General features: G+C 35.6%; 2 protein-coding genes across 2 annotated transcripts; both read left to right on the top strand.

Annotated features, from left to right (window-relative positions):
* The first annotated feature begins 6,331 nt into the window (after positions 1-6,331).
* On the top strand, positions 6,332-10,483 carry LOC145066386 (TMV resistance protein N-like). The gene is made up of 3 exons (XM_079013616.1): positions 6,332-6,497; positions 9,145-9,699; positions 10,099-10,483. The coding sequence occupies exons 2-3, from the start codon at positions 9,209-9,211 to the stop codon at positions 10,481-10,483; spliced, it is 876 nt and encodes a 291-aa protein (XP_078869742.1). The 5' UTR covers positions 6,332-6,497; positions 9,145-9,208.
* On the top strand, positions 10,480-20,040 carry LOC145066385 (disease resistance protein Roq1-like). Its single transcript, XM_079013615.1, has 6 exons — positions 10,480-11,187; positions 11,270-11,476; positions 16,915-17,771; positions 17,858-18,290; positions 19,459-19,534; positions 19,620-20,040. Exons 1-3 carry the CDS (start codon positions 10,660-10,662, stop codon positions 17,599-17,601), a joined length of 1,422 nt encoding a protein of 473 aa, XP_078869741.1. The 5' UTR covers positions 10,480-10,659; the 3' UTR covers positions 17,602-17,771; positions 17,858-18,290; positions 19,459-19,534; positions 19,620-20,040.
* The last annotated feature ends 511 nt before the right edge of the window (positions 20,041-20,551 follow it).

Raw genomic sequence — 20,551 nt, 5'->3', positions numbered from 1 at the left:
TTTCATCTGATACGAGATCTGGTCATATTTCCGTTATTTAATATATATTTAATTCATTTTAGAGTAAAACACTTTTTTGGTCCCTATGGTTTTGCCAAAATAGCGCTTTTGGTCCTACTATTCGCTTTTTGTTATGGGTGATCCCTATGGAGGGTTTTGTTACCACTTGTGGTCCCTGCATTGCATTGTTAAATCTAACAGTTTAGATGTTAGGACTAGTTTTCCCTAGTTTTATCTTTTCTTTATTGCTTATTATCTACTACTAATCACTATTACTAATTAGGTATGTTGATTGGGTAAAATTTTTGAGCTTCGGGTAGTTCGAGTTTTTTCATAAAATAATATGAACCGAAACCTGAACTATTTACAATTCAGGTCTTATAGTTCGGGTATCCGGGTTGATGATTCGGGTTGGGTATTTTCGGGTATACCAGAAATATACTTTAATGAAATTTATTTATGAATAATTTGGGCATTGTTCCTTGTTGTATGAATAAGATTGAAAAAACATTGTGATAATAGATTTTTTTTATAAGCTAGTAATATCATCACCAAATGAATAAAAAACATGTAACAAATAATCATATTACTTTTACCATCTTACAAGTTATAATAGGTTTCTTTTTAGGATATTATATGATATATTCATGAAATTTTATGTTTTAGGACCATATCAAACGAGTAATGTATCTCGTGAATTTAATCATATTTTGTCATTGTTAACTTATATAAGATATTGATAGGTTTTACATGTAATAATACGGAAAAATCATTATATTCTTAAGGGTACGTGCAGCCTACTTTGATCTATGGCATAACACTATTTAAGCAACATATTATTGAACACCAAATCTTCTAAACCCTAATGGAAAGCAAAATTCACAAAATTGCATACCTTTTATTTGTTATTGTAAACAAATCTTTGATTCCAACAAAGCAATCTAGAATTATCTTTGAAAACAAGCTCTATTTGTGTGCGAGCCTCTAATGGTTCACACCCATAACACAAGAACCGTAGAAAGATTAGGAGAGAGGCGAGAGAGGATCAATTTTTGGATCTAGTATCTAAAAATAGAGTACTTGAAAATTCCAAAGTATAAGGTTCTATTTATAGTTGAGTAGGAGACATGTAGAAACCATGATTTGAACATAAAATAATATTATTTCAAATAAGACAGTTATCTAGTTCATTGATTATTTAAATATAAGCTACCTGAAACGCTTTTAAGGTCTCCAAATCCCCATCATGTAGCCATACACCACCACCGTATTGCTCTTTTTGCCACGATCACAACCAGCACTACCCCACAAATTTCCTAATCATCACAAAAATCTGCCACAAAAAAAGTAATATACATATCTTCTAAAACCATATTTGAATCTTCCAATCTCTTTGCTTTGGATAGCCCATCTATGAGTGTTGTGTAAGTATATTAATCATAAATCATGACCTTTGTAACACCCGTGTTCAAGACTAGTTTAGCTTTATATTTTTAGGAGGTAAAGATGGAGTTTTGGGGGAAAACCTGTGGCACGGCATGGTGCAAGGATGCCCACAGCGTGGCATTGAATAAAAGCACATATATTTTATTGGACCGCCACGGCGTGGGCAAGGGTTGCTAGTGTGTGGCATCTGTTGTAACAATTGGTAAAAATTAGTTAGTGTTCGATGGTCAAACCTCCACGAATCGCTATGTATTAAAGACCAATTGTGTGTAATCTTATGTTTATAATGTATATTAAAGATATCATATTCATAATTACTTTCAGAATGTCTCAAGCTACTAAAATCATCTATCGTTGAAGATCGAATCGAAAATCACCGAAAATTATTTTTAGAGTAAATTACACCAATGGTCCCTATGGTTTAGGGTAATTTGCGTGTTTGGTCCCTAACTTGTTTTTTAGCTCGAAAGGTCCCTACTGTTTGTTTTTTTTACGTGTTTGGTCCATGTCTTACCTAAAAAGACTATTTTGCCCTTGATTTTTTTATTTACTTAAATAAATACACCCCCAACCCCACCCCCTCACCTTACGTTACCTACCTCACCATTTTTTCCTATTTAAATAATAGTCTTTTAGCATAGCAAACGAGCAGATCACTTCAGCATAACAACATCATATATACCAGGATACAGATATAACAGATCACTATAGCATAGCAGCATCTTACATACCAGGATACCAATTTAACAGATCACTTCAGCATAGGAACATCCTACATACTAGGATACAAATCTAACATATCACTATAACATAACAACATCCTACACACCAAGATATAGATCTAATAGATCACTACAGTATAGTAACATACTCGATACAAGGATACAGATCTAGCAGTTCACTACAACATAACAACATACTAAATATTACCGCACCAAGAATGGATAACCATATATACTCAGAGGTAAGATAGCCACCCAGACATGTGGTCCTACTCTAGAACCACAACGAAACAAGGAACATGTAAGAGAGCCTAGACCAAGAGTCCTCAATCTATCCTACATGACTATATATAGTTCGTAAGGCATCCTTCTATTAACATATAACTAGAACTAGTGGGCTGACATTGGTGCCTTCGACCTACAGTACAATGAGGTGAAACTCACCTAAAATGAAGGAACCCGAGAACATTGTGATACGCTCCCTGATACACTGCTTGCTCCCGCAGATCCACTAACATCAGAACCATATAAAATCTTATTCACCAGTTAAAACCATCAAGTTTGACCTAAAGTCAAACTTGGTCAAAAGTCGGCAGTCAACGGAGTCAACAAAAGTCAAAGCCCAAGGTTAGTTGAGTACACCCCTCTATAGGTCACCTATCCATCCGAATGACCAATTCTTAAACACAATCCAAAATACCCTTAGATCAAACTTGTTCAAATTCAGGTAAAACTCAAAATTCCAAAAAGTCAACTAAGTCAACCCAACTGAGTATGCCCAGCGTACTCGATGGTTGACCAGGCACGTGCTTGTTGATTGTGTACGCACGTCGTACGCCTTGTACGCCCAACGTACGCAACTGACTGCCAATCCACTCATTAAGAGCTTAATCCTTAAGCCCTTAAGTCCAATTTCAAAATCTAAGTCCAAAATGATGTCGTTGACCATAAAGTTTCCAACTTTATGATCTTACATGGCCATCAATTGCCCAACACCAAAGATCGTGTTATGTCGCATGTTTTTTTCGTTTGAGACACTTTTTTTGCTCTTTTTTTATACCTTTTCTAATCGGACATACAAGTATTGTGTTTTTGTTAACTTTTTGTTATTATTTGTTGACGTAACACTTCTAAAAACTAGTTATATTTGATATAAATCTATCTATATATAATTATAAATTAATACAAAATCGCCACCTTACATCACGCCTTGAAACACGACATGGCTCGCTATAACTCGTTATGCTTGAGGCTCGGCCTTGCCGCCACGCCACACCTCATGCCTTTTAGAACCTTGGTTCTAATCATTTTCCACAACATGATACTATCATGTCTTGACTAACTGGAGTTACAGAGAAGCGTAGTGAGAATAAAGAAAGATTTTAGGGTTTGAGTAGTATCAATTTGATGAATCGGTCGATTGAAAACATGGAGAAGGTGATTGGGGTCGACAAGTTTGGTTTTGGTGAAGACCATGTTGAGTCAGAGATGGCGTAGTAGTGACCATTGTTGATATCGACGAAAGAGGTTGGCGTGTTAGTGGTGATGTCGACATGCCTTTAGTGGAGCTTAACAGAGAGGTGGATAATAAAGGAAATGATCAAAGCCTATGGTGGTGTTGAGAGGTTTGAATGTATGTGGTTAGGAAGAACAAAACAATATCTACCTTCTTCCATAATATAGCTTGAGGGCATTTTAGTCCTTTCATAATGTTAGTAATTAAGCTTAACGGATGGTATTAGTCTCAAAGGTCACCAACAGTGTTTAGTACTGTAAACGAATTGAACAAATACAAATGATGGTTTGTTCATGGTCATGTTCATTTAAGTTAGCCGAACAAACGAACATGTTTTCTTGTTCATGTTTGTGAACATACTAAACAAACATAACCAAATGGAAACAAACAAACATAATTGAACATATATGAACATAAACAAACATATAATAGAGTAATGTAATAAAAACAATTGAACATGCATGCGCATAAAAGAAACTTAAATGAACAAGCATAAATGAAAATAAACGAACAACACAAATGACGCGTGTTTTTTCGTTTGAGACACTTTTTTGCTCTTTTTTTATACTTTTTCTAATCGGACATACAAGTATTGTGTTCTTGTTAACTTTTTGTTATTATTTGTTGATGTAACACTTCTAAAAATTAGTTATATTTGATATATATATATATATATATATATATATATATATATATATATATATATAGAATTAAGTTCAAATGAGAACACTATTTAATGTGAGAACGTGAGAACACTACTTTATGTTACTATTCTACTATGAATTTAATATGAATTGTATTGTAGTAATTATAATATAAATATATTCAATTTTATATTGCTATTCTATTATAAAATTTATATATATATATATATATATATATATATATATATATATATATATATGTAGTAATTTAGTAAATTCTAATGTAAATGTTAAATATGTGATTGTTCATATATTCAGTGATGAATAATGTCATAAAGTTATACATACAAAATTTTAATGTGTGATTGTTCGTATATTTGTTGATGAATAATGTCATATCGTTGTATATACAAAATTCATAGTAGAATAGTAACATAAAGTAATGTTCTCACGTTCTCACATTAAATAGTGTTCTCATTTGAACTTAACCCTATATATATATATATATATATATATATATATATATATATATATATATATATATAAATTAATACAAAATCGCCGCCTTACATCATGCCTTGAAAAACGCCATGGCTGGCCATAACTCGTTAAGCTTAAGGCTCGGCCTTGCCGCCACGCCACACCTCACGCCTTTTAGAACCTTGGTTCTAATCATTTTCCACAACATAATACTATCATGTCTTGACTGCTGGAGTTACAGAGAAGCGTAGTGAGAATAAAGAAAGATTTTAGGGTTTGAGTAGTATCAATTTGATGAATCGATCGATTGAAAACATGGAGAAGGTGATTGGGGTCGACAAGTTTGGTTTTGGTGAAGACCATGTTGAGTCAGAGATGGCGTAGTAGTGACCGTTGTTGATATCGACGAAAGAGGTTGCGTGTTAGTGGTGATGTCGACTTGCCTTTAGTGGAGCTTAACAGAGAGGTGGATAATAAAGGAAATGATCAAAGCCTATGGTGGTGTTGAGAGGTGTGAATGTATGTAGTTAGGAAGAAGAAAACAATATCTACCTTCTTCCATAATATAGCTTGAGGGCATTTTAGTCCTTTCATAATGTTAGTAATTAAGCTTAACGGATGGTAATAGTCTCAAAGGTCACCAACGGTGTTTAGTACTGTAAACGAATTGAACAAATACAAATGAGGGTTTGTTCGTGGTCATGTTCATTTAAGTTAGCCGAACAAACGAACATGTTTTCTTGTTCATGTTTGTGAACATACTAAACAAACATAACCAAACGGAAACAAACACACATAATTGAACATATATGAACATAAACAAACATATAATAGAGTAATGTAATAAAAACAATTGAACATGTATGCACATAAAAGAAGCTTAAATGAACGAGCATAAATGAAAATAAACGAACAACACAAATGAACGTTTATGAATATAATTAAACGAACGAGACCATTGTTCATGTTCGTTCGTTTAACTAAACAAACGATATTTTTTGTTCATAAACGAGCTTCATGCCAAACGGTTCTTGGAAAAGTTATTGGAACGACTGTGCTAGTGTTACCAAAAATCCTGAACCATTAATAGCAAAAAAGCCAATAATGGGATCAAAATTTAGAATTTTGGTAAACAAAAGGAACCAAAACTACATTTTACATCAAGCATGATATAAAAAAAATTTTTTTTTTTGATATAAAACAAATTAAGTCTCAACTGATAACTAAAACATAAAATTTTCTTAGTTAAATAAAAAAGGTTCCAAATTATATTGGTTTTTATAAAATTCGGAGCCGGAGTAAATAATGAAATTTGGAGGTGTAAATATAAGGATAAATAATTTTACAAATTAGCACAATAGATAGGGCAAAACAAAATTTTAAGGATATATTATCAAAATTTAAGGTTCTGGTGGCGAGAACGTTGAATACAGAAATCTAGGGACTAGATATTGAAACTCCATAACTTGAGTAAATACATAAAGGAAATTATAACTACTTTCTCATTAATTGAATCCCCTCGATAACTGATCTAGAGAATTGAGAGAAAGAAGTCAACGCTAGAGGAAAGGTATCGATCCACGCTGAAAGAAACTAGAGGAAGAACGCTATGAAAATTGAAGTACGTATAAGCTTGCCAATAAGTTGACTGCAGAAAAGGAGTCTACTAGGTATTGCTGAGAATTTGAGGTACGTTGCTCAAACTGATAACTTGATGAAGTTTAAATCATCGATAATGAAATTGAAGTGTTAATGAAATTTATATGAGTTTTTAATTAAACTTTATCAACGAGTTAAAAAAAAGTCGATCTGGATTGTGAGAAGCGTATTTTGGCCCAAATTAGTCAAATGTTGTGAAGTTTTTAATTTCTATTGTTAGATGATTAAATTAAAGAATTTGTGAAGTTAATATGCTGATTTGTATGTTATAAGGGTATGTAATTGGAGGGATTAAGCACCAGATAATTGGGGATTATATCATTAGTGCATAACATTGTAATCAGATCAAAGATACTCTTTTTTTGAGTGGGATATGATGCAAGTCTTATTTCAAAAACATAAATAATACCTAAACCATAGGCACATGATAGATTGTTGTTAACATATGTTGAATGATACGGTGTTTCAAATTGAAACTCTAGGCATCGTTAGTTGATAATGATATTAAGTTATAGGAAATTGTTTATTATTCACATGATGATGTTCTTTGTTGGAATTGATAGATAACTACAAACATGCTGGATTATGACGCTGGTATATATAGGTAAAGAGTCTGATACAATTTGATTGCAAATTGCAGAAAGAAATTGATAAAAGAATAAGAACGGATAAAAGAAGGAAAATAGTTGTATCTAAAAACTTGTCAACTTTCAAGAGGTTGACTCTCTATCTCCCACCAAAAGTTTCTTACAAAAAAAGTGGTCGTCCCCTCTCTAATCTGTATACACACACACACACATCTCAGCACTCCTAACAAACCCGAAAAAAGCTGAAACTGACACTCACTTTCACTGTTCAGGCCTAAACCAAGTGTCACCACCTCCTCAATTATCATCTATTTGATGTGGTACAAAAGGAAAATAATGAATGCATGATCCATCGATTATATGAATTGGGAACCTATTTATTTAAAGAAGGATAATTGATGCAAAATCTCCAAACCCATCCTTCTTTTTCACTAGCAAAAATGGGCTCGAGAAAGCGCCCCATCTATACTTAATCATTCCGCCTCTTACAACTCTGTTACCAGCCTTTCTTTTAATCTTTCTACATCATATTTTTGAAATTAGGATATCAATACGGACGGATATTTAATGGTTCTTTTATGTCCTTCAATACAATTCCATGTTTACGTCCGTGATCGGATGGTAACCCTTTGCGTCTTTGAAATACTTCATCAAATGCGTCCAATACCCCCGATCTCTTAGAACATACTATCGTTTCTTCATAGTGTCTCTCCATAAACTTTTTTATGAGACCAAGGATCTCCTTAACGACGTGCTCTCTCTCAAAGTTACATGTTCACTTCTCCACTCGAACTTCATTCCCTATGTTTTCCATTTTACTTGAATCGAACCTAATGAAGCCAACTATTGAATCACCATGACAATGCAACCCAACGAGCAACGAGGGAAGAAATCGTTTAGCATTTTGATCCCTTTCATCCAAAGTTTTATGGATTTACACACGCCTTCGCCTTCTACCGTCTCGCCACTCCCATTGGAGGGTACTCCAGATTGCTAATCCCTCCTTTTCCACTAAAATTTCATTAAAGTGAAGTTATGGGATGCCCCGCTATCAATTAGTACCACCCAAGGTTATAAAAAGCTCACCATGGCTCCGCCATGGCACGCCATGACTCCAAGGCTTGCATGTGCCGCCAAGCTTTGCCAAAACGCCGCCTTGACCGATATATGTGTATAAAAATGAATAATAGTAGAAAATACATATAAAAATATGAATTATATACAAAATTGCCGCCTTAAGTCACGCCTTACAAACGACATGACTCGCCAAGGCTCGGAAAAGCTTGAGGCTTGACATTGCCGCCAAGTCACGCCTTACGTTATTTAAAACCTTGGACTACCACCAACTATTTGTTTCCCCACCATGAATCCTCCTACTAAATTTAAGAACACTTTTATGGCACCGTTTTCCTTGATAGAGAGATAGAGAGGTGGATTTCTTTTACGAGCCAAAAAATTAAAAGTAACCGATTTAGAAGATCATAACGCATGTTTTGGCACTAACATGAAACTTTATTGTCTATTTTGTATTAAAATTAACAATGTTGCATGAGGTCCAAAAAAGTTAAAACATCGTTGCATAAATAAGTATCTAACCCTTTTATTATTAGTCATAATAACAATAATAATGCTAATAACTTTAAGATAATTTGAATTGTAGAACTTTATTCCTCATCATGTTTTGTATACTTAGAAAATGATGTGGAGGATGAAATGACAACAACTTGGGCCAAATATCATCTTATAAGGTTTTAGATTACAAATTGGGTAATTTTGGTGAATAAAATGTAAGTTTTTGCTAATGTGGATAATAAATAAAGTGCCTTGCTTATATTGGCATATCATCAATCTGAAATCAACTCGATTCATCTTTTTTTTTTTAAAGCTTTTGGGAAATTGGAATTCTTTTGGAAACTCAAATCTCTCTCTCTCTCTCTCTCTCTCTCTCTCTCTCTCTCCATATGTGTGTGTGTGTGTTTGTATATATTATAGCTATCTCAACAAGTCAACATGTCAAGTGGTGAGATATTTCTTGAGCTTTCATTAATTGGAAATTTCTTGGAAACTCATCTCTCTCTCTCTTTCTACAGACATAGTTTGTTTCATTGAGGTGCTGGAACTGCATACATTCTCTCACAACAAATCAACATACCAATGGCATCTTCATCATCATCTCCGGCCTTTTCTTCTCAATCATGGAATCATGATGTTTTCCTAAGTTTTAGAGGAGAAGATACTCGCAAGACGTTTGTGGATCATCTCTACACAGCTCTTGTACAAAAAGGGATATACACTTACAAAGATGATGAGACACTTCCTCGGGGCGAATTGATCAATCCATCTCTTATGAAGGCTATAGAAGAGTCACAGATTGGCGTCATCGTATTCTCTGAAAACTATGCCGATTCTTCATGGTGCTTAGATGAACTTGCACATATCATGAAATGCAAAGATACGAGAGGCCAAATAGTTATACCCATATTTTATGGCGTTGATCCATCTGAAGTTCGAAAACAGAAACAAAAATATGGAGAAGCATTTGTTAAGCATGAGTTGGAGAACAAAACAAAGGTTGAATCATGGAGAAAAGCACTTGTGGATGCAAGTAACATTTCTGGATGGGAACCAAAGCACATTGCCAACGGGTAATCTTCTTTCTCTTTCTGCACTGTTTATGCTTAAATCATGTGTGCTCTATCAGCAGCAACCTCAACCAAAACTCCAGCATATCCTGGTCTACCTGAACTGTTATAGACTTAATTGAGTTCTAATTCTAATTTTAATTCTGAATTTAATCCCTTGCTTCAATTTACAACAACAAACCCATCTTGCTTTACTTTTAACTATTTGATATCATTTGCTTTTCCTAAGAAAATAGTTACAAACTACTTGTGCTATTGACTTTACAACTTCTAAGAAATATAAAGGGTGATTAATACTCCTTTTCTTCATTTTAATGGAGCATGGAGCATAAAGCAAATTTACCTCTATTGTAATGTGAGCATGTTTTAATTATTGTTGTATGTCCAAATTTCAACATGTAGGCATGAATCAAAGGTTATCATAGAAATTGTTGAAAAAATTTCACAGAGGTTGCAGCTAGTAAGTCCAAGCACAAATACCAACCTTATTGGAATAGCGTCTCGTGTGCAAAGTTTGAAATTGAAGTTACAAATTGGTTCAGGTGGTGTGCGGATGATTGGAATATGGGGTGTTGGAGGTGGTGGTAAGACTACTCTTGCATCTTCTGTTTATGAGGAAATATCTAGAAAGTTTGATGGTTGTTGCTTTCTAGAAAATATCCGGGAGAAATCAAGTAAGAAAGGGTTAGAAGAATTGCAACAAAAAATTCTTTATGGTGTTTTGAGAGAGAAGATAGTGCAGGTAGAGAGAGTTGAGGAAGGAAAACACATCGTAGAAAGGTGCTGATTGTTCTTGATGATGTCGATCAGCTTGACCAATTAAAAGCTTTAGCTGAATCACATGATTGGTTCGGTGAAGGAAGCCGAATAATAATCACAACAAGAGATGTACATGTAATATCAACTACTGCGCCTAGAGTAGATGAGATACACAATATTAGTTTGTTAAACGATGATGAGGCTATGGAGCTCTTTTGCAAGCATGCACCATGTGGTCACAAACATAAAAAAGATTATGAGCTCCTTTCAAAAAGTGTGGTTTCTTATGCTGGTGGACTCCCATTAGCACTTACAGTTCTTGGTTGTTTTCTATGTGGAAAAGACATTAATGGGTGGAGGAGTGCAATAGCCAGATTGAAAGACATCCCAGATACAAATATTGTGGAAAAGCTAAAAATCAGCTTTGATGGACTTACAGCGGTTGAGAAAGAGCTGTTTCTTGATATTGCATGTTTCTTTAGAGGTCGGTATAAAAATGAAGGGATAATGTCGATGCTTGATGCTTGTGGTTTTTACCCTCATTTAGGCATAAAGGTGTTGTTAGAAAAGGCGCTCGTAACTATTTCAGATGGAATGTTTGATATGCATGATTTGGTGCAAGAAATGGGACACTACATTGTTAGAGAGGAACACCCTGAGAATCCAGAAAAACATAGTAGAGTTTGGAAGAAGGAAGATGTTCTAAAAATTTGTGCTATGGATGTGACGAAGGTAATGCTTAAGCTATCTTTACATGCTATATATGTATGGTTTGGAAGAAGAGAATCCTGACATCATTTTGCATCTATTACAGGAACTTGACATGATTAAAGCAATAAGATTTGAATGCGATAGCTATGATCTAGTTGAACTTCCTTCGGTTGCAAACCTGAAAAACCTCCGGTGGATTGATTGGAGAGGTGATCTTGCAAGTCCATTTCCTACTAACTTTCCACCATGGGAGCTTCGTTGTTTGATATTGGATGACATCTCGCAGAAACGACTTTGGAGGGGTTATAAGGTAATTCTTATACTCTATCTAAATAACAAATTAAAACAAAGTGGATGAATAATCATAGATCTGACTTGCCTAATTCAGATAGCAAAGTATAAATAGTTATATGGATACGAGCACATAGTTATGTCACTGGTCATTGGTGTCATTAAGCAATATCACTTGTAGTAAACCTCTATTTTTATTTTATAATCGTGTTTCTGGTTTTTAGCCTGGTTTTATTTTTTTAGTTTGATGGACGACGAATTGTTATATATGGGATTATCTTCTTTTTTTTGCTGAGAAATATTAAATTGTTAGAGGAATAAATGTGATGATTGAACTGTAAGCTCAACATTACATGCCATGCACAATTAAACTATTAAACAATCTGATTATAAACATAAGGCTGATACAAATCAGAAATAGAATGCAAAGAGAAACCGAAAACGTTCCTGTAATTCGATAAACAAGGGTCTCCAAAAGTCTGAGACTCAAAATGTTTATTCCATAATCTTAAGAACGATCCTAAGGTCATAATTGTAATCTTTGTCAAGCCTACTTACAAAAATTAAAAACATACCAAAATAAAAAGATAACTATTAAGAAAATACTAATCTTAATTAATATATAAAAGATAACCCTCTTTATTTGTGGCGCTGATAAACATGACCAAAACAACCAGCTTTATCATTACTCCCCACCCAAACAAGCACCTTGTCCTCAAGGTTGAAATCTGGAAACTGTTATCGAACCACCTCGGGTCTTCATGGTGTGTGCCGGGGCGAGTCATACGGTAGATCCAACCATAAGCATCGTCCCCTTCAAAGATAGGTTCCTTCAGTTTCTTGAAATCATCCACGAGATGACCTTGGCCCTAGGCCTTGTCTTCCTCATGCATTTTCCTTGTGCATGAATCTTCATCATCCGAGAATCCAAGGATCCAAACTCTAATGAGGGTTCCTTGACTTCAGAATCCTTGTTCCATTTTTGACTATCCTCTGCCACAGTCAAGTTGTTGATGGCTTTCAGAATATCCCCAAATTGCTGAGAATTTTCCTTCCTAGTTGCTTCAGCCTCTTCATGGATTGTCAACTTTTGCTGTGCTGTTGGACATCTCGATATGAGAATCCGCTGTGAACAGTGTCGTGTCAACAATTCTTCTGATGAACAGATCATCATGAACAATATTTCCAATGAAATAGTTCTTGAATTAACAATGATTCTGCCAGAATCATTGCTCTGATACCAATTTGATACGAACTACAAAAAAAGAAGCACAAAAAAACCAAAAATGTACCGGTAACTCGAAAACAGTGGTCTAGAAAAGTCTAAGACTCAAAATGTTTATTTCATAATCATAAAATCAATCCTCAGACCATACTTATAATGTTTGTCAAATCCTACTTACCAAAAACAAAAACATACCAAAATAAAAAGATAACTATTAAGGAAATACTAATCTTAATTGAATATAAAAGATAACCTTCTGTATTTTGTTAGAATTTAGGGATAAAAGATTGTTTGGAATTCGAGAACCGTGAAAACACTTTCAAATTGAAGTATTTCAGTGGTACTCCTGAAATCTCAATTGGATAAGACTCAGGAAAAATGCAAGAACAAAGAATGAGATTGTTATGATTTTCTGAAAACCGACATGAAACTGTCACAAGGCAGTTTCCAAACTGTCTCTAAATTATCACAAAACCGGTTTTAGATAAGGGTTATTAGCCAAGTTATATTAGTATATATAGAGTTAGGTTCAAATGTTTTCACTATTTATTGTGTGCATGTATGACTGATTCTGGACCAATCATTTTAGTTATTTTAAGAAAGTAATTAATACATATTAAATGCTGAAGATGTAATTAATACCTATTATATCTTCAACATGTAATATACATTAATTACTTTCTTAAAATAACTAAAATGATTGGTCCAGAATCAGTCATACATGCACACAATAGATAGTGAAAACAAAATAACCTAACCCTATATATATATATATATATATATATATATATATATATATATATATATATACCTCATGTATTATGTTATCATCAATAATACAATACGTTTACATCACATTTATTGTGGTATCAGAGCCTACCATAGTCGGATCCTCCTAGGGTTACACCCCTAGCCGCCAACAATTAGATCTGTCTGTCAGGTATCGTTCTTCATAAATGATTATATCGACGACCATTACTCCCTTCTCTACAATCGAGAAGACCTCACATAACTCTCATAAGTTTCCTTTTACCCTCTCTCCTAACAATTATGGTTTCTGGAAAACAATGATCCAGCCTTTTGTATTTAGCAACAGTCGTTTTCATTATGTTGATGACACTATTCCATGTCCCACTCCTACCCTACCGGCCACAGACAAAGTCGCTACTAAACCCATATCGAACCCGTCTTACGTTGCATGGCTGGCCAATGATGCCTATGTGCACACGCTCCTGTTATCTACCATCTCTGAAGCATCTTATCTTCATGCACAAGGAACGACAACAAAGGATCTTTGGCTCTCTCTATAACGAGCCTATTCCATGTCCCACTCCTACCCTACCACCCTTCTTACTCGGCAAGTTCCCACCTCTTTCCAAGAATTGAATGGACTCCTCGCTGACCATGACTTCATGGTCAAGAAAAATATGCCCACTGTAACACCGGTTCAAGCTTTTGCCACCACAGCGAAAACCCGCTCCACTACTGCATCTTCATCTGCACCTGATACGTTACAAGCTCTTCAACAACTCGTGTCACAATTGGGTCTTCAACTTCAACCAGCCCCTTCCACATCACCTCAATCATTTGACGCCAACTGGTCTTCATCTTCTCGAGGTTGCGGCTCAAACAATCTTTGTGGTAGCGGTAGCTATTCTCAATCATCAGGAGGAACTCATAACCAATTCTCTTGGGCTTCTACACAAAAACACGGTCTATGTTGCATGCAACCGTTGTGGAATTGGACATATTCCCTCTCAATGTCCTAACCGTGACCCCATCACCATTCGTCTTCATCAACAACCAACTGCTAACTTTGCTGAAAATTACTCTCAAACCACTACATGGCTTCGTGATATGGGCTCTAACAATCATGTCTCTCATGATCTGTCCTCTCTTGACAGTCACACTCCTTACTTTGGGGAGGATTCTCTTGATGTCGGCAATGGTACAGGTTTATCTATTTTACATATTGGATCTACTCGTTTTTATTCACCTTCTAAAACCTTTTCATTATACAATATTCTTCATGTTCCAACGATCAAAAGAATCTTCTTTTAGTTCAACAATTTTGTCTTGACAATGATGTTTTCTTTGAGTTTCACTTTTTTTTTTGTTGTGAAGGACAATACTACCAAAACTACCCTCATGGTCTTTACTCTATCCGTCTTTCGTCTCTTCAGAGTCTTCCCAAAGTTGCGCTCACTACTTTTAAAGCCCCTTCTGACATTTGGTATCAACGGATGGGGCACCCCCATTCACAACTTTTCAATTTTATGTGTTCTATGTATTGTCTTCCTGTTTCTCATAAAATGTCTGATGCTTTTTGTAATTCATGTCATATTGGGAAATCTTGCAAGCTTCATTTATCTTCTTCCAATTTTAATCGCAAACATATTTTAGATCTTATCGTGTGTGATGTCTGGGGTTCGGCACCTGTGACCTCTTGTGACGGTCACAAATATTTCTTGTTGTTTGTTGATGACTTTTACCGCTTTATGTGAATCTTCCCTTTTAAACGCAAATCTGATGTTTTTGAGATTTTCAAACAATTTGTTGCAGTTGTTCAACGTCAGTTTTCAACCAAGCTTAAGTCGGTTCAAACTGACTTGGGGGGTGGGGGGGAGGGTGAGTTTCGAAAACTTCTTTAGTTTTTAGCTCTCTTTGCATCATTCATTGGTTGTCTTGCGCTCATACAAGTGAACAAAACGGCCTGGTTGAGCGACGCCATCGACATGTTGAAACTGGCCTGACCCTTCTCGCTCAATCGGGTTTTGCATTTGACATTGCAGTTTATCTTATCAATCGAATGCCATCTCGAACCACCTCTAATACCTCATCCTTTGAGTCCATCTTTTCACAACCCTCTGATTTTTCTTTTTTTAAAGATTTTCGGGTGTCAATGCTTTCTGCATCTTCGGCCTTATAACCAACATAAGTCATAAGATGGATTTTCGCTCCACCCCTTGTGTCTTTCTTGAGTATAGCTCCTCTCGTCATGGGTAACACCGGTGTTTTGATCCAACCACAGACAAAATTTACATCTCTTGTCATGTTCGTTTTCACGAAAACCACTTTCCCTTTTTGATACCTGTCACTATAAAGCCTACACCCTCCACATCTGACCCTTATATCTCCACCTACCCACTTCCCACTATTGACGATGACTCACCACAAACACCACCAGCTACTACATTAACTTCCTCACCACAAACACCACCAGCTACTACATTACCTCCTTCTCTAGTGACACCGACTGCTGCTGCTCCTCCCCTTCGTTTCACATATGCTCGCAGCAGACAGACCAGAACTGGTCAGGCTATGAATCTGTCATCATTGCCAACTACCGATGCCCCAACCGACACCTTTGCAACCCGAGTTAGAGCAACTATGCTCCGATAGAATCCAAAACAAACGACCCGATTTGATCCAGCGGCTTTTCACACAACCACTACATCTGAACAGGAACCAAAGACCTTCTCGGCTGCTGTTAAACAACCTCATTGGCAACAAGCCATCGCTGATGAATATGCAACACTACTCAAGAATGGTACTTGGACATTTGTTCCTCGTGCACCCAAATAAAAAATTTCCAGCTTGACCCCAGACAGGGGCTTGGACCCCGCTACCAGGGGCGCTGCCCCCGGACTCCCGTTCATTTAGTGCTTCGCCCCTAAATGACAATGTACTTTGAATCTTGAACAAACTCAAACAAGTGTGCATTCCGCACCTCCCTTACTTGTTTAATGTTCATCAAGATTGTATTTGGTCAACTAATTAATCAATTACACTTAAATACGCATTGGTAATACAAATCACCAACATATTTGTGGTGCTGATAAACACGACCAAAAAGACCTGTCATATAAAGGGTTGTTTAAAAAAATCCACATCATGTCAAATAGGAATCTCCCTTCTTCAAGTTAGAGGTGTTCACGATTCAGGTCAACTAAATAACGTGTCCAGTTCATTTGTTAAAACTGGTTATTTGGATTACGTTGTTCTTTGATTTTCCGGTGAAACCAAATAAATAGCTGGTCGAATGGTTTAGTCCCAGCTTTATGTATTTTTAATGGGGGACCGCCTGAATTCCAAACTTTGCAAATATTATACTTTTTTTTCTAATATATAATTCATATGTTTTGACTTGTTTCACGTGTATATAATTTTGAATTTTACTTTAAATTCTTATTACCTAGATATACTGACTTGTTTGCACTTTTATGCAACAGAATCTGCCAAATCTGAAAATCTTGGAACTTGTTAGATTGAATAACCTAATCATGACACCAGATTTTGGTGAAATTCCAAATCTTGAAAGAGTCATTCTTCGTGGATGCCGGCGTTTAAAAAAGATTCAGCCATCAATTGGACAGTTGGAAAGGCTTGTTTTCCTATCTGTAGAATTTTGTTCCGCTCTTAAGATATTTCCACCCATTAAGCGACTAAAGAAACTCGAGACCCTTTCATTATCAGATTGCCCCAAACTTTTTAAGCTCTTGGGGATCCAACACAAAAGGAGCGGTCTACTGCATCTTCATTCGAATATTAGTGGGAAAGAAGTTGCATCCTACAAAAAGTATTCTTCAAACTTTGTTGTTACTTGTTGGACATGTGGTGGTGACACAGAAATTAAAAACCCAGCAGAGGACCTGGTTGATGTAGAAGAATGTTGTTTAGAGGAGCCTTGTTTACCTCGCAACAACAATACAGAGTTACGGTTTTTTGCCAGAGGCTTAAGAAAGTTAAATCTCCGGTACTGCAGTCTGGGAGATGAAGACATTGACTCTGCTGTTTGGGAGTTTCCCAACTTGGAAGAACTCAATCTAAAAGGAAATAAGTTTTCACGATTAAGTTTTAGTCGCTGGCGACTTCCTCGGCTCAAATGGTGGATGTGTCATGGTGCACAGGCCTTGTAGAATTGTCAGATCTGCCATCAAGTATAGCTGTTGTTATAGCGGATGGTTGTAGCTCACTTGAAAGCTTTGGAGATACTTCAAACTGTATATGGTTGTGGAAGGTTTCACTTTGGGGGCCGAACAATCTTGGTCCACTTGTTTGTAACATATTACTACACTCCATGCTCCAGGTTTGCTTTATCTTTATGTTTTTGGAATTTCACTCTTCATATAAAACCCATAAAGAAGAATAATTGAATGTGTTTTCCATGGCAAGGACATGCTCTTGAAGATCACTTTATCAGTGTCACGCTTGATCATCAGATGATTCCAAGGGGGTTTGTAGGTAGGCTGTTTAGGGGGACAACATTTACACGGCGTCTTCCATATGATTGGTACAAAGACTTTTGTGGGTTCGTAATATGCATCGTTACCAAAGCAAGACATCCACGTATAAATATAATCATCAGGCAGGAGGTAGATGAAGATACTCTATCTGCGCCTTGGCAGGGGTCTAGTGAAGCACCAGCAGATCCTGAATATGTTGGATGTGTGTCAATCGTAGGATATGTTCACTGAGACACACAACAGATTGCTCAGAATTATTTTGGGACAAGGAAAATGAAGATGGTTCAAACACATTTACAATCCGACCACATGATTCAAAGTCTTCTGTCGAGATCTTATGGCGGCCTTACTACTACCTACAGGTCTGTAGGAAACTTATTCTTTTGCATGTTCTCATTTATTAATCAGCGGTAACATGTACTTTTTTGAAAAGTGAAAACTGAAGTCTACAAAATGACATTTCCATTGTTTCCCACTAATCCCTTGATTCTACCATTATGATTAGGTAAATGGTAGAGGAATCACTTTAGTCTCAATAATGTAGTGAGATGTTCACAAGTTTTTGGTTTTCTCAGTATTCCCTTATATTTGACCATTATGGAATTGCCTCCATTTCCCTGCTGCTTTGCCTACTATTGTAGTGTTTTTTTTTTTTTTTTTTTTTTTTTTTTTTTTTTTTTTTTAAGGCTTATTTCCTATTAGCAGTTTCTTCCACCATCATTTAACTTCTTAAGCGGTGTTTGTGTTGCGGGATTCAGAACTTGTCAAGTGATTTGGTACCGGAAGGATGAAGGATTTGTGTTTGGTTGGTAGGATCTTTCAAATCCAACCAACCAAACACATTAGAGGTTCCAAATCTTACCAACCGCCGGTTTTTCCAAATAAATACGTTTTTATTTTATTTTATTTTTTTTTATTTTTGATTACTTGGTTTTTGGTTTGGTTAGTTTTCTTGGACACCCTCAGGATTTGGAATAGAACTGAAGTCCATTCATTTGGATCTGGTTTGTAAATCTTTCAAAGGATTTGACATTTATTTATGGTAAATGACAAAATTGCCCTACTTTCATAATATAAGTAGTTATCTGCTTCATTTATAATTTAATGACAATGAATTCAGATAATTATAAAAATTATTAAATTGTTTTTCTGAAAATTGATTTTTTTACAGAAACTGCATAAATACTTCAAAAAGAAAAAGACTTTTGTCACATAACATTCCAACATATAATACTTTTGTGAATTAATTCTCTACATATTCAATTGGAGATTTCATAAAAAAAAAAACTTGTTGACTTGTGGGATCATATACCTATGGTCCAAAAACTGAAGTAAAAAATTAGGAGAGGTAAATAGAATTGCTTCTGAACCTATCTATTACAGATGAGAACATGTTGTCTCTATCTGCAGAAGAAAGCCTAAAACCATGTTCCCAAAATAAAACCAAACTTACTCGTTTTAGCCTCGTTTAAATTCATTCTCGAGTTTAACTTTCATGGTTGGTTGTAATTAATTTGTATTCCATTGCAGAAAGTTGTTGTCAAAGTGGATGTACACGATCATAAAGAAAAACTGAAGGTTATGAAGGCAGTTTCCAGCCTTTCAGGTTAATATTATGTTTGTTTTGTTTTTCCTGTATTTTCACTTGAGTACCATATGTTCGACTAAACTTTGTTTTGAAATATATACAGGGATTGAGTCCATAGCTTTTGACATGAATGAAAAGGAAATGACGGTGACTGGGGACGTTGATCCATTCGTTATGATCGGAAATATTAAAAAGTATTGTCATGCAGATATAGTGACCATTGGACCAGCCAAAGGTTGGTAGAAGCTCATTGCAGGGCCATCAATCTTGAAATTCTAGAAGAGTATCCCGGTGATTGTGTTATATCGGAGGTCTTAAACAATAATGGAAACGTACAAGAAAAGATGCATTAGGTACATACATGTATATTGCAATACTTTCAAGAACTCATGTGGAGAATGGTCAATGTAAAAGGAAAGATGTAGTAGGTACATGTGTATGGGATAGGCTTTGGATTAATTCGTGATACACATGGATGATATTGCTATATTTACTCATATATATATATTTTTTGCATTATCTTAGTATTTTTAGCTACATTTGTATTTAATTTAGGACAAAAGGTTCTTATAATGTTTAAATTTACCTCAAAAAGCTTCCAATGTGGAGGTGATCCTGGATCCACAAGCTCAAACAATCTGCTCAAGTGCTCCTCTTCTTCTTCTTCTTCACCTTAAGACACCAAAATCTCTTTGTCAAACTAAAAACTCACCAAAACACTCAAGGGTTTCGTTTTCTAGGACAAGGAGAGGTGTAGGCCGGTTAACATTTCCAAATGAGGCTATAATGAGGTTTAAATAGGGTGAAAACCCTAAATATTATGGTTTGTCTCAGCCTTACGTACGCCCTGCGTACGTGGTTAAGTCCCACGACCACTTTTATGGCTAGTACGCTAAGTGTACCCATTGAGTACACCCCATGTACTAACCAAGGGACTAATTTTGAAAGAAATTTGCATTAGGGGCTAAAAGAGAAACTTACAAAAACTTGAATGTCACAAAAAACCCTGTTGCAAAACCACTCATTATGTCCACA

This window comes from Lactuca serriola, chromosome 8, assembly GCF_051521515.1.
Source record: "Lactuca serriola cultivar US96UC23 chromosome 8, Lser_US96UC23_V15, whole genome shotgun sequence".
Classification (NCBI taxonomy): Eukaryota; Viridiplantae; Streptophyta; class Magnoliopsida; order Asterales; family Asteraceae; genus Lactuca; species Lactuca serriola.
This window is presented reverse-complemented; position numbering and strand designations above follow the sequence as displayed.

Coding starts and splice junctions, on each gene's coding strand:
- LOC145066386 (XM_079013616.1), top strand. CDS start 9,209: ATGGCATCTTCATCATCATCTCCGGCCTTTTCTTCTCAATCATGGAAT. Junction 9,700..10,098: donor CCAAAGCACATTGCCAACGG/GTAATCTTCTTT, acceptor TTCAACATGTAG/GCATGAATCAAAGGTTATCA.
- LOC145066385 (XM_079013615.1), top strand. CDS start 10,660: ATGGAGCTCTTTTGCAAGCATGCACCATGTGGTCACAAACATAAAAAA. Junction 11,188..11,269: donor GTGCTATGGATGTGACGAAG/GTAATGCTTAAG, acceptor CATCTATTACAG/GAACTTGACATGATTAAAGC. Junction 11,477..16,914: donor GACTTTGGAGGGGTTATAAG/GTAATTCTTATA, acceptor TTTATGCAACAG/AATCTGCCAAATCTGAAAAT.